The 14,588-nt window shown below is 37.7% G+C and overlaps 1 protein-coding gene across 7 annotated transcripts in view; it reads left to right on the top strand.

Annotated features, from left to right (window-relative positions):
* LOC112457462 (RNA-binding protein Musashi homolog Rbp6) overlaps positions 1–14,588 on the top strand; it is a 585,496-nt gene that overhangs the window by 220,864 nt on the left and 350,044 nt on the right. For all 7 annotated transcript variants that reach the window (XM_025020537.1, XM_025020534.1, XM_025020536.1 and 4 more), the window contains one exon: positions 3,428–3,509. In XM_025020537.1, the coding sequence (XP_024876305.1) occupies positions 3,428–3,509 (82 nt within the window). The remainder of the gene's footprint in view (positions 1–3,427; positions 3,510–14,588) is intronic.

Genomic DNA, 14,588 nt, shown 5'->3' with positions numbered 1-14,588 from the left:
CAGAAACGCAGCATTCTTTTGCCGAAGAAAACTGTGGTTGGCACATTACCAATGCAAAACGCAATACAATGCATGCTACTTCGACAAATTCACCGCTCGTAAACTCCTTAACTGTAATTTTTTCCTCTATTCCAGATAGAACTTTAAGTTCTATTGTGTCATAAAAAAATATACAATTGAAAATATTTATATATTATCTATACATATTAGATATACCACAATTCTTTTATATATATGTTTAAAAATGCGGTTTTGTCTTTCTTTATTCTATTCGTATACGTATACACTCAGTTAATGAACCAACTGCTGCTATAACAAGTGACCTGCAGTTTAGTTTGCTTTCAACACTATAATAAATTACTGCATTCTTGAGAGAAGAGTTAAAGAAAGTTACAAGTAAACATTCCATTTTCCCCGAGCACTTCTTCATTTAGAGTCGACAACGTATTGCTCCAGCTTCCGTTTGTTGCCATTCAGAATAGGGAAGAATTCTGGGCTGAGTAAGCTAGTCGCGTCATCGGCAAAGGGCCAAGGCACGAGCGGCTACCTTTCGAGCGACTGGAACGGCTCAAACGAGAATGCGAGACGACCGAGGGCCGCGCGTGAAAAATAAGTTGTGCCGGAGAACAATTAAGGAAATGACAGCCATAAATTTCGGCGGATCGCGGCCGCGTTTTAAGAGCGTCTTCTCGCGAGAACGACGAAATTGCTTCCATCAATTCGGGAGCCGGGACAAATTTAAGGAAGAATTGGCAAGCCCGTTTAGCGAGGACAATAGGTATGGGCGAGGACTCCCCTTTCAATTTAATGACATTTTTGTATAGTAGTAAGGTGACGTTAGCGAGTTTAAGAAATTACAAAGTAAAGTGTTGTGTAAATAAAAAATTATGTTTTAGAAAACCTACGCTCCTAATGTGTGAATAATATAAAAATATATAAACATTTTAACAGAGAAAATTCTTTAAAATGGTAATATACTTTTCTCTAATTTAAAAACATTTCCAATATAACTAGCATTAGAATAAATTAAAAATGTTTTTACGTACCGAACAAAAAAGTTAGATGTTGATTTTTTCAAAAATTACGAAAAACAGCAAAAGCGTATAAAAGTAAAATAAATTTTTAGATTGGTTATATCACGTTTTTAATATATTTAGAGGAGATAAGAATAACATTTTTTAATCTTTTTCTCCCATATTTTTCATCTATATTTTTAAATGGAATTTGAGAAAACTATTAAAAAGTCTTTTAGTCTTTTATTTGTGTTTAATACGGATTTCAAATAGGGAGAATGCGATCAATCATTATCCCTTATTGCTCTTCACATGCGAATTTCCAAGATTTGAACAGTACTTTCACAGGTTTCGTTTTTTCGTTCTCTAAAAAAAAGTTCTTTGCATTAAATGCAAATTACAAATCCATTAAGAAGCAGTTCAACGACACGCTTCAATAATGCCCGTTTTTATTAACAAAATCTTATTTTCGAAAGGGATAATGGCGTAATAAACGGTGACGTCAATGTCTCTAGTCTAGCCTAATTGTCTTTTAAATGTTTCGTCATGAAACGAACATTAGTCGGCGTGGGGTTGATAACAGGTTCTCGCTGTATCGCCTCCTTAAGAATTCCGACTTGGTACCACTAATTAACAGTGGAGGGGCTGGATGTAATTTATGCACGGAGCTCGTTACCAAACAGGTGGTGCCCGGCGGCTAATGACCTGGAGATACCAATAATTCATTGATTAATGCCGTGCGCTGAATTTGCAAGTCTAGTTATCTCGTATTTTCCGCGCCCCAGCAATAACAATTATCAAACACTCCAAGCTTTCCACGATTGCAACAGTCACTCGCTCGCTCGCATTTCGCATGGAAAATACAAGCAATAATCAAGATTCGTATTTCTATTTAATAGGCAACTGTTCTTTCCAATTCAGTATTTTTCTTTTTTTTTTTATTTGAATGGTATATTTATATTGCATTTTTATTAATAAATATGCAATTTTATAACTTTTTAAATTTCGACATTTAACATAATTTTAACTTAGGATTTTAATTATAATTCTGCGAATTAAAGAGTTGTTATTAATTGAAAAGAATTATATAAAGAATATATAAAGTTTTATATAAAGAATAATGGTAATATAAAATAAATTTTGTTTCAAATTTTAAGTCATTGAGAATGTGCTAATTAGTCATTGAAAAGGCAAAAATTTACAAAATTTACAAATTTATTTTCGCACATCGTGGCATATCCTAAAATCGTGTTGAGGATTTATTGAGGCTCATCGGCGATTGCACAGACAAGTAACCGCCGAACGTTACGAGGTCTTTAAAGTAGACTGGATGAAACAGCGTATAATTAGATAAGGTGTAAGACGTATTTGGAGCGCGGCCATGCTGGCCCACCGCCAGTGTTCAGCTTTTCGGTATAAACCTACGAAAAGGGTCAAGGGGGTGTCCCTGGTGGAGAGAAGCGACGAGGCTCTACATTGGTTACATCGGTCGCATTGATCGTAAGGCACGTGCGCGATTGGATAATTTCTCGGTCAACTAAAAAGTAAAAAGGGAACAGACATTGGGTGTGATTTTTTTGTTCCTTTTTGTCGTTCACTATGTAGAAGAAGATATCAATATTTCCGACTCTGAGAACCATATTTCTGTCTGCAGATTTGTCTTCGTAACGCATGTTTTTATGATACATATGTATCTTTTTTATGATGCTTTTATTTGAATAATTCATTTCACGAAGTTTTTTCTAATAAGAAAATTATAAAAGTTGGTTAGAATAAAGGATAAAAATAAAAGCATCTATTAAATCTATTAAATCTATATTTGTGTAATTCTGATTTAATTTGTATCATTCTTTTACTTTTAACGCACATTTTACGAAACTAATTTTATAACTATTCGCATTAACAGGAAATGGTCGTTGGACAAACTCGTCATAGCAGGTGCACAATGTGTAGAATTAGCTACCATCAAAGCTAGGTCGTGTTAAGCTAAAGCTTTACTTTGGACGCACGCACCGCGTTTATCAGGCTACGAGGATTACGCTCCGAAGTGTCGACTCGCGTTGTTATCTACTAATTCCAATTAGCGTCAGTGATCTTCTGTGTTACCTTCAGCTCTAACTTTGGTTGACGGATGCCTGGGCGAAGGGATAATTTGGATTCCCGTCGCGATGCCACATTTTGTCAGACATATATTTGCGTAAAAGGACATTTTCATAAAGAAATGGCAAATGTGCATTGCAATAAAAACAACGTTGCTCAACACTTTTTTTAGTGAGAATGATATTATACGATGTGTTTTTTTTAATACGATAAGAGAATATTTTAACAGCGTTCAGTCTCATATAGTCGTTGAAAACATTTATATAATAATTTCTCATTGTGCAAGAAATAATCAAATTGTTTTATTGTTTCAGAGAGCCTTAGGGAGTATTTCACCAAGTATGGAGACATCACAGAGGTTATGGTTATGAAAGATCCCACCACGCGACGATCAAGGTAAGTAATGTACATATGTATTTGCATACATATATCGCATAAAAGGGAGATTTACTATTTTTATTTTATTTTATTTTCTCTTTATCAACTTTGACGGATTTTTTATTATTTCTATTTTTTGATTGTTTGCCTGAGGATTGAAAGATTTTATGTCTCTTGAAAGTATCGGTATCTTGCAAGTTTATGTCTATTAGAAAATATGTCAGGTACATCTTCATACGTGAATAATCTGGTATGAATTCAAATGTCCTCGTAAAAATTCATAACATCACAGCCACGTGTCAGTCTTCCGGAATTTTTGTTAGATTCATTTTGGTCGTTAAGCGCAGAAAACGCAAATATGATTGACGTGTCAAGGTTGGTATTTCGGTAAAAATAAGTATACTGATCGATAGCCCATAAATCTGATTTTTATACTTTTTAGTCTTGCTTTGTTCTTTCAACTTTATTCGCAAAAGAAATGGAAGTAAATTATAATAAATCATAATTATAGTAATAAGGGAAGCTAATAATACAAAGTTGTAACAAAATTAGTAATATTTAAAAGCTGTGATGAGATAATAACAGTCAAGTTTATGCAATGCACATTATTTTTAATAATATAATAATCGTTATAATATTTATTAAATAATAATAATAATAATAATAATAATAATAGTAATAAAAGTGTAATAAATAATTTTTTTGAAAGAAATGTCGTTAAAGCGAAATTATGAGCCCTGCAAAAGGTTATATAAAATAACTAACGTGTTGGGAGATGCTTACGGTAACGTTTTTGATACTCACTGCAAAATTAATTCACTGCGCTGTTCACATCACGAGAACTAATGCGCAGTATAATGTAATGATATATAGCGTGCTGTGAAAATCGAGTTTCGGGTCGAGTGTCGCTGTTAAGCAGAAAACAGAGTAACACCGAAGCGGATGGTAAATGCCAGAGCGCACCAGCATCAGAGTAATTACCGGTTTTTAAGTGGAGGAAACGAGGGGCGAGTCCGACGACGAGGGTCGAAAGAAGAGGGACTGGTGGGAGGGTCGAAGGGGTGCGTCCAGCCGCTATATACAGTGTACCTTGGTGTGAAAGGGGAGCGCGTGCGTCTTATCGCCCATCGAATGTAAGGCCGATATTTTATTATTATAAGATCGATGGAGACAACAGAGCGTGACTTGTCAATGCATAGCTGTGAGTACGCAATTATCGGAACGCAATGTAAAGGTGTTTTAAACGTATATGTAAATAATGAAGTCCTGCCTTATGATTGTTTGGTATGATTTTTTTCAGTATCTTTTTTTTTTATTGCTTCAATCTTGATTTCCATTTAGATATGAATGAATTGTTGAGGTTTAGGGGAACACGCGCGCGTAAAAATTTGCTTATATATTTATGTATACTTCAGAAATAATACATCAGATAATAGCATTTCAGAAATATAGCAGAAAAAGTTATCATGAGTTTAGAATAGTTATAAATAAAATTGCAAATATTAGTTAGATAGAAGATCGTTTTACATCATTCTTAAAAAGTTCTATCTCTTGTAATGTGTATAACTATATACATATTACAAAAGATAAAAGTTTAATAATCATTAAAATGTCAATCAAGATGTAATCATTAGAATGTAAATCTGAAAAATAACACGTAAAAATTATTTTCCTCTTAATTATATACATTTTACGTCTAATTAAACTCTCTTTTGAAATACATTTTTCTGTTCGTAACTTTGATTTTTAAATTTTTTATCTACGTATAATCTTTTTTTTCTGTAGAACTTTCACACTTCTTTCTTTATTTTTATATATAGCTATTTTAACTATATTTTACCTATTCACTCTTTTTAATACTAAATTCTATGAATTTCATAGTGTACCTCCTATTATGTATTCAAGTCTTTAATATCCGCCATTATCAACACTGAAGTCTTTACATTATAAAAGCGCGCCGTCAAAACGTTTGTGCAGCGATAATCGCAGTCGAATTGTCGCTGTTTAAATTGCCGTCTCTGGCGCTTATGCGCCGGTTACCTCTCGTGCCGTGCATTTCTCCGTCTAATTAATTGGCCAGAAACTTTCGGGCCGTGCCCGCCAACCTTCTCTAATTATTCGTTCCTTTCATTCCCGCGGGAGGAGCGGGAGGGGGTAGGGAGGTCAGGACACGGAAGAGAGAAGGAACTGCTGGACAACAAAACGAAACAGGGGACAACTTACTTCCGTCGAGTTACAAAGCACAAGCAACAGCCGGGCCTATTCGCACCAGCTTATTAAGCGAAAATAAAGCCCGCAAAATCAAAGAGCATTTCCCGCACCCTTTCGGCTCCTCGCATTTATTCGCGACTTTCTTTCTCCCTCCCTTTTCCTCTTAATCTTTGCGACTCTGCTCCCTTCTAGTCTCTTCTTTCTTCCATGTCCTGGATAGTTTGAAGTCCGCTGACAATTAAGAGTTTTGTTCTTTACTCCTTCCACCGACGAGCTCGTTATGAACACGTCGAGCTGGATAAATCCGTTTCATCGTTGGAAGGACCGAAGGTCGGGATTATACATGTTCGGATATTAGCAGACTTTTTAGTCAGAGATATAGAATTACACATATATACGATAATTAACGGAGATAGCTGTTCTTGTACTAACAATAAAGGTTGAATCATCAAATACAGAGAATCTCTTTAATTTTTAAATAGATTATCTATACTTAGCTAAAGAACATTAAGAATGCAAATAATATTTTACCAGTGAAATCAGTCTACGTTGCGAAATTCGCGAGCTTCACGAGTTATCGTTGCAGATTAATCGAAATGTGCCGTCGATAGATTTAAATTTTTTTGCCGTGATATAACGGGATATTTCTCGGGTAGGTGGAGATCGTTTAAGGGTTGGGCGCAACGGAGACGGAGACGGCGAGCGGAGGAGACCGAATGGAGAGATAGAAGGGACCGTCCCCGGGAACTGGAGCGGTTGAATCCCTCAGCGCCACGTCGTAGCTCATATCTGCCGCAAGGGGACGCGGATCCTGTATGCAGGGGTTGAGGCATGGGGTTACTCTGCGGGTTGTAAATTAATGGTTAGCCCGTGGCATGGTGGGGTTCGGCCTAAGGGTTCTGGTTGATCTATGGGCGGCATGTGTGCTAGGTCAAACGGGCCTTGCCCACTGATACGGGAGCGAAAATCTCCCTCTCTCTCTTCCTCTTTCCTTTCACCTCATTCTGTCTTGCTCTTGCTTTTTGTCATCCGTTTTCTACTGGTCGTGCTGAAGTATAAAATCGATAACACTTTTGATAAAACTGCCTGCAACGGAGCAAGTCTATCGGTGGATATAAGCAAGTGTATTTGAGCGAAAAAATAGATAATCTAATATCTGTCTTTGATATTAACGTTGCACGTATTTATGATCGTGAAAATTTAATTTTTAAGCTAATTTATTATTAAAATGATTAATTATTGAGAAAGAAATATTTTCTGTATTTTCAAGTTATAATTAATGAGATCGATCGTTTTGATTACGGAGTAATTAAATTTGCTTTCACAATAAATTTAATTTTTAATGATTTTAAAATAGAAATTTTTGAACACAGTTTTACCTTCTTTTATTTTTAACTCTTGCAATGAAATTGATTATTCTACAATAGCTTTAGAGCATATATTTTCTGTCGCTTGGATTCTTAAACGCGCGATTATTGCTCGCTAACTTAACAGCTATTGCATTTACATTAATTTTTATATGCGCTTTTGGAATATAAAAGTAACGCGACGTAGTCGAGTCAATCGCCCTTTTACGAGCTTTCCGAATGGTCGTAATACCAATGAAATTCTGACTGCGATCGATGTATAATAGTGGATATTCGGATGCAGTTAGCTTCGGATACAGTTAGATTCCTATTCTTGCAATTGTGTTTTGAAGAGTCCAATGCAATATGCGTTGGAAAATAAAAAACCTCTTTTTATTTTTCAATTCTCTATTATTGACAATTTTTAACACAACATTTAAACTGCAAACTCGATGGAATTCTATAAACCGCCATCAGAATACTTGTTCTTCAGGGACAATACATTTACTCTATATTCTGCTTTATCGTTCCGTTGATCTTTTTACTTTGGTCCTAATTTTTTCGTAATGCGATACGTTAGAAATTTTTATGGCGCGTAATATTTAAGAATTTCCTAAATGGATACAGCGTTAATTTAACACGACATTTATTCTTGAAGAATTCGCACTTGTGCAAGGTTGCTTTCAGACTATTAAGATACTTCGATACAACCGTTATTCCTCGTTAAATGAATCGAAATCCTCATTTCTGGCGATTCTGTACTTCTTTTAAGAGAGGCGGAGCACGGGCTCTCCTCCCTATCGACAGTCTCATTTCCTGCCTCAAACTTATCAAGACAAATACACTTTGAGCACGCTCCCTCGAACGCCTCTCGCCTCGTTCATCCGTCGGAAAATATCTCTAATGAACAAACTATCCGATTTGAGCCCCCGCTGCACCATCTCGACACGTCTTTCCCTTGCTTGTCCTTCTCGCCTCGCGAGGAAGTTGCTGCCTTCGATAACCAATCTCAATTTCGTCACGATATATTTGTTACGCGGCTACGAACTTTCATTGAGACTTTTCACGCTCCCTTTCGATTTCTCGCTTACTTGCACGCTCCGACATGTGTCATAATATACGTGACACAATAAATGTTTGCATTTCCGATCGAGACTCATAGACATACAAATCACACACGAAGATTGTTAACAGATTCTGTCGAAGGTTGAAGCAAGAATTTAAATAGATGTTACGTATTTCTTACTCTGCTATTCGTCTTGTGATTTCGAAAAGAGGTCTTCACAGAAATGGAGAGAGCTCAACTTCATTTATATATATCTCACATTCTTAATAAAATATAAAATTTATTAAGTAATACGAAAAAGGGATGAATTTAAATTGCAAGAAATATTAGTTGAATTAAAATCTAAAGTTGGACCGGGCAAAGCGGATATTAATTATACAAGAATATTAATTATACAATTTGATTTTTCTTATTTTACCTATTTTTTTTACTTTAATCCTTAAATATTATAGCAAGGCGTAAAAATTAGGATTGACAGGCTTAATAAGAGATGATTGCGTGTATAGAATGCGAAGGAGACCGGAAGATCCGGAAGAGTCTAACGACTATCTTTCCGGCGGGGCAATCTGTTAATTCGATCGTAACTCGTCGTTAAGGGAGAATTTAGTTGGTACTTGCTGGCGGTAATTACACGGGTTTTGCGGCACATGAGGTGGAGCGAGATACGATTCTACGAAAGGCGAGGAAACGAAGAAAACTCTGGAAGAGAAAGGTGGAAGAGACAGGCAGATGCTGGCTGAAGTAGAATTTATTGGGCGATAAGCGCTGTGCAACTTTCTTCCCTTACGATCGTCATTCTTTATCAGCCCACTCGTGGCCGACAGTGGCGTATCGGCGTACCAGGATAGACTAGGTTTTATGAATCGAGATTATTAAGGTCTTTCTTAGATAATAGATCTTCCTCCCCTTCCTTTTCCCGCATGGCCAAATGAAAATGTCGTAGAGAACTTCAGGTCCTTCGTCTTTGTGTATCTCGCTGACATATCAGCCGCTAGCGGCACTTAAAATCATTCTTATTCACTGATCGGTGATTTTCGCAAGTCACTTTATCGGAAGGCCAACCCAAAAGTTTCACGAGAATCTTCATCGAGCACATATTTTATTGATGCAATCATCAACTTCGTATTTTAATAATGATAAAACAGATCTATTTCGCATATTAATTTTAAACATTGCTATCGGATTTGTGAAATTCGGAAGAAAGAATGTATACGTATTTTGATGGTTAAGATGGAGGGTTTTGATTCGCTGCACGCATTGCGACACGCAATAATAATAGTAACGTCTTTCATAAATAGATCTTTCAAATGTTTTCTGGGCGTGCGGTTCGGTCGAAGGTAGTCAGGTCATGCGTACCGATCGTTTCCCGGATGCTATAAGGCGCACTCTGGCTGATAGCCGTGCACATGACCGCGCGCCCGGGATAGACGATAGAGGTCTTGAGTAATTTATCAGGGTGCCTGAAGGGCGTGGGTGGCGATGGGCGCAGGTGATGCGCGCGGCGAGCGCGAAGATCCGTGACCAGCGCCGTGGTGCGAAGTCTTATCTGCTCAGCGGGCGAGCACACGAGGGTGCTCATCTACTCGCCGTTAGTTAGCGATGTTAGCGATCTCAGTTCTCGCTGTGGCACAGAAACGTCACAGCCGCGATATACACGTAGCTCGACCAGCTTGAACCCAATTCCCGTAGTCTGATATTAGATATACGCTCATAAAATGATACATTAAACACTTAAGAATCAATCTGTATGAATTATAAATAACGATTATTTTCAATATTGTGGTAGAAAATAACAAAGACTTGTTACACTACTTGTCATAATATATTATCTACAATATCTGTGTAAGTTTTTGCTCGTAAAATTCTTATAGAATTTAATTAGTATATTTTCAGAAAGTTAAATCTAGAGAAAGAGCATCAGATAGAAGAAAGATATATGTTTCTTATCGTACAAAACTGTAACAAACTTTATGAAATTACATTAAGTACTTAGGTGCTTAATGTACCACATAATAAAGAATCGATTTCTCATTCTATTAAGAAAATGTTCTTGCAATTTAAAAATACAGCTATCTATAATCTATATAATATTAAATGCGCAAATATAATTATTTGAAGCAAAAATATACATATAATTACGGAATAATGGACGAAGTGTTAAAGGCGATCGCGATAGCCGCAAAATATGTACGTATATCAGGGTATCCTTTAGGAGAAGGGGTTACGGGAGGGAAAGACGCGAAATGTGGAGGATGCGGAGGTGGGTTAATGTGAGTCCGCGTAAGGACACCCGCTGCGCCCTGCGGGAGTTAACGCGGGAATCGCGTGTTTCCTCTATGAAGCACGGAACGCTGGAGAACGTAAGGAAGAAAGACAGCTAGAATGAAGAGAAATAAGATACAGAGAGAGAGAAAGAGAGAAGCATGACTATGGATTTTTCGCGATTATTTTTCTGTTTACGTTCATCGGAAGGAATGAATCTGTCGATGATGCGATGACATGTGGCGATTGTTCCGAGTTTTTACCTTACCAATACTTCAATGCCAGCGAAAGAAATTTAATTAGAATAGAAGTACTGAGCACACATAACAATAATTACATTTGGACATTATGTCAATTCTTATAATTTTATAAAGATCCGTTTTAGAAGCTCTGCTGCACACTGTTTACAGTAAAATTATCAAGTCCTAAATGTAATTACAGTTATTGTTTTATGGATGAAATCGTTATTTTTATCGAAAGACCTAAATTAACACAAAGATTTTCATCTTCTACGGCAATTTTTTTCCAATTCAAATTATTATGTTTGTACTAATGTATGCTCGAGTACATGTAACGCAGATATCGCGTCATCATGCATTTCAGGAATCCACGTTATGATACGTCAATAATCGCGGCGATATCCACGCTTTACGTCGCTCTGTCGCGAGACATGAGAAGAACACTTTTATGGACACACCTTACATCGTTTCGGCTGCTCGAGTCGGCGCTTTTATGGCGCGCGCTCTCTGTAATGCTTCAGCATTACGCGACGCGGATACCTTACAACGCCGTGAAGTAAACTCTTATATTACGGCAGAGAACGGTCGGCGCTACGATGCGGTAACGGTGATTTGTTTTCCGCTTGACAACTTTTGAGCACTCGTGCAGTAACGACCACAGTTTCCGCATCCGTATCACGGACGGCCGCCGTGGCCGTCGTCGGCATAACGCCATAAACGCGGACCATAAGCTCGCGGCTGAGAAAGGAGCGTAAATATAAAATCACGCGTTGTCATTGTGATATCACGAATATAAAAGTCTCCATTAACAGGCGATAATGCTCGTTAGTGGGGACTCTTCACTTTAATGACGTATTCCGCGGATATGATAAAAGCTAATCAAGTCATACGCGCGCGGCGCGGTGAATATCTCGCGTTTCTGGACTTTACCGAAATTTAAATTACGAATATAACTTTCCGTTGGCAGAAATGTAGTAGTGATTAAAATTATCCCGATTCGATATATATCTCATTTTCTTCGAAATTACCCCTGAAGATGATTTACGTATAAGCGACACTTTGTGCGCGAGGACCCGATATTTTCGTGCGAAGTTTCAGCTCGAGATCGCAATCGCCTCGCGAGTGTTTGCGCGTCGACACCTGTGACCGCGTTCCGTTGGTGCACGGTTTCATCGTAGAATTTCTATTTAGACGCGTGATATTAATAAGCGTTGGAGAGAAGGAGAGTAAAACTGCGCCCCGAAAGCGTGGACGCTGCGCGATTTTGGGCGGGAGAACGAGTTAGTCTACAAAAATTTTCTGCTGCTGACGTGCCGCGATTTATTAGTATCTGACCGTATGGCCGCGAAATTCCGCGCTCGCGAAAAGCCATGGCACGTGTCGCGACGCATCGCGACGCGTCGCGTCGCGTCGCGCCGCGTCGTTGTTACGCGACTTGGCGTCGGCTTGTGTGAATGCAGCCAGCGACGTCATTAAGCAAATCACGTGGACCGATCCGTCTGGGATTTAATGGTTGTTTGCTGGTCCCAAACGTGCCAGACTGCGTCCCTTCTGTTCCGTATCTATCTTGTATTTGTGTTAATTTTGTAGCGACGAGCCAAAAGTTGATACGTCAAAATATCAATCTTTCAGAAGGTGAAATTTAAGCTATGTCGTCAATAGGCAGACACGTAATTTCAGATTTAATAACATTTTAAAACTTATTATTAGAAGATCAAAATTTAACTCTTCATGAAAGAATCGAGACTAGAAAGACCTACAAGCACGATTATATCTTGAAAATAACTTATTTAAAAACTAGAAAAGAGTAAAGAGACTAATTGAAGAATAAATACTTTATTCTTATAGCGTAATAAATAAAAAATACTTTTATTTTTTTATTATTACAAAATTATTTTATGTTCTGAATATTTTTGCCGATTTTCAACACGAAAAACATGATTTTACTGTCATAAAGATTAAAATTAAACACAAGTAACTATATTCATACAACGAAAATTCTTTTTCCGTAAAACAAACATATCGAAAGATAATATCTTATCAAGATGTAACAAGAAACAATAGCCCCGTAAACATTCTGAAAGATTTGACCGATTCATGTACAACATTTGAACGCTTTCCGCGGATGATTGAAAGAGCCGCGTGATTCTTAATCGTGAGATTGCTTTTATTTGCTATTGTATGAAATATTTTTATATTTGCTATGGATAACGACGTCGCGCACGATTAATGCTGTGCGATATCGAGGAAAACGACTGACAGTCCGCCGTTTGTGCGGCCGCATCCGTGCTGATAGCGTATCTCGAATAGCGTTCCCTGGGCACGTTGCACGCGCGATGAAGACGATGCACGACGTCAAGATTACACTTAAGACACAACCGACGTATCTTGCCCAGCGATCTCTCGATTACCTCCCTCCGTTCAGGAACTTTCCTCTTGTTTTATCCTAATTCTTCCTTATCGTTTCGTCATACAGAGCGTTTGGTACCGACGTTTTATTTGCACACCTTTCTTCTCAATGCCTATATTTATTTTGCGAGACAAGCCAATAAAACGCAAACGTTAAAGCTTTTAAAATAGCTCTTAGCAAGTATTTTATTATGTTTATCGTTTTGGTCTGATGAATAGTTAGTTTATGTAGTCCTCGTAAACAAACGCTGTAACGACGACAAAATTGTAATGCAAAAAAAATTTTCTGAAAACACTTCATATTATATCGATATAATAGTTTGAGTAATTTTGTAAAGCTACTTACTGATTTGCAATAAAATGATTTTCTCGCGCAATCTTAATGCAATTAAACACGACTGTGTTTTTATCTTAATTTTTCATTACACGCGAACTAAAAACGCGATGTAAGATCATTTTCAGTTACTCCTAGTTGTTTATTCAGCAAAATAATCATCAACAAATTTTAGAATTTTGATCTGTCTGAGTTGACCGGCAGTGACGCTTTAGATGAAACACTATGAAGCACAATTCAACGGTTTTAATTGCGATCGATCCAAAAGCGGGACACGCTAGGCATCGGCTGGTCTAATCGTCGCATACGATAGTGCATACGCGGCCAAACCATTATTGTCCCGGAGAAAGGGGTAGAGGGAGGATTACATTCTCTGCAGTACTATATGCTAACCGAGCTGAACAAACCATATTGTATCTCACTGTCATTTGTTAAACGTAAGTGAAACCACGTAATGGATGTAAATTTGTTATTGGATAACGTAGTTTAATTACTTTTCACGGTGCGATAATCGATTGTGAAATTGCTTCTCTCTAGTTTCTTTCGTTATTCAAGAAAATTCTATATTAAATTACACTATATTAAACGGCTTATAATTCTGTTTTCTTTTTTTTTTGTAGGAAAGATTTGGAAAAAGAAGATCTATATTGAATTGAAATATAACATGAAGCAAATAACTTTTATGCGGAAGTTGTCTTGAAAATGTGTCAAAAAATAACTTCCGTGCCGAAGTTGTGTAAAATAGTAAGAGTTATCGCTTCAAACACATAGATGTCTTCAGATATCAGTATAGGACGTGGTACGGTCGGCTTGGTTGGTGGCTATACGAATGGTACTCCATCCTTCACTCTGGCGTTTGCAAACTAACTCGCGCAGTGCATTCTGACCGTGTCGGTGTGCGTGTGCGAGCTCGCATGCGGGACGGATTGCTGCTGACCCGTTGTTAAGTTAGTTCGCCGTGCTTCGTGTCGCTGTCGGGGGAATAGTTCTGCTAATTAAATTGGCGCCGCGCGATTGGCGTGAGGACGGCGAAAAATAGTGGTACGTTCCGCGGGGCGACGTTGTCACGGCAGTGGGTCACGGGGAAAACTACCGATGGACAGCCGTTGGCAAACTCTCGAATTTATGCTCGTTTAAACCGTATCCTTAGATTTTGGACAACGTTAAGGGCACCATTATTCATTAGTTATTCTATACTCGTAGTTAGATCTTGATTCCAACGATTGCCAA

The sequence above is a fragment of the Temnothorax curvispinosus genome, unplaced genomic scaffold (assembly GCF_003070985.1).
Source record: "Temnothorax curvispinosus isolate PA1 unplaced genomic scaffold, ASM307098v1 QBEX01007781.1, whole genome shotgun sequence".
Classification (NCBI taxonomy): Eukaryota; Metazoa; Arthropoda; class Insecta; order Hymenoptera; family Formicidae; genus Temnothorax; species Temnothorax curvispinosus.
The sequence above is the reverse complement of the archived record's forward strand: the minus strand, read 5'-3'. Positions and strand labels throughout refer to the sequence as shown.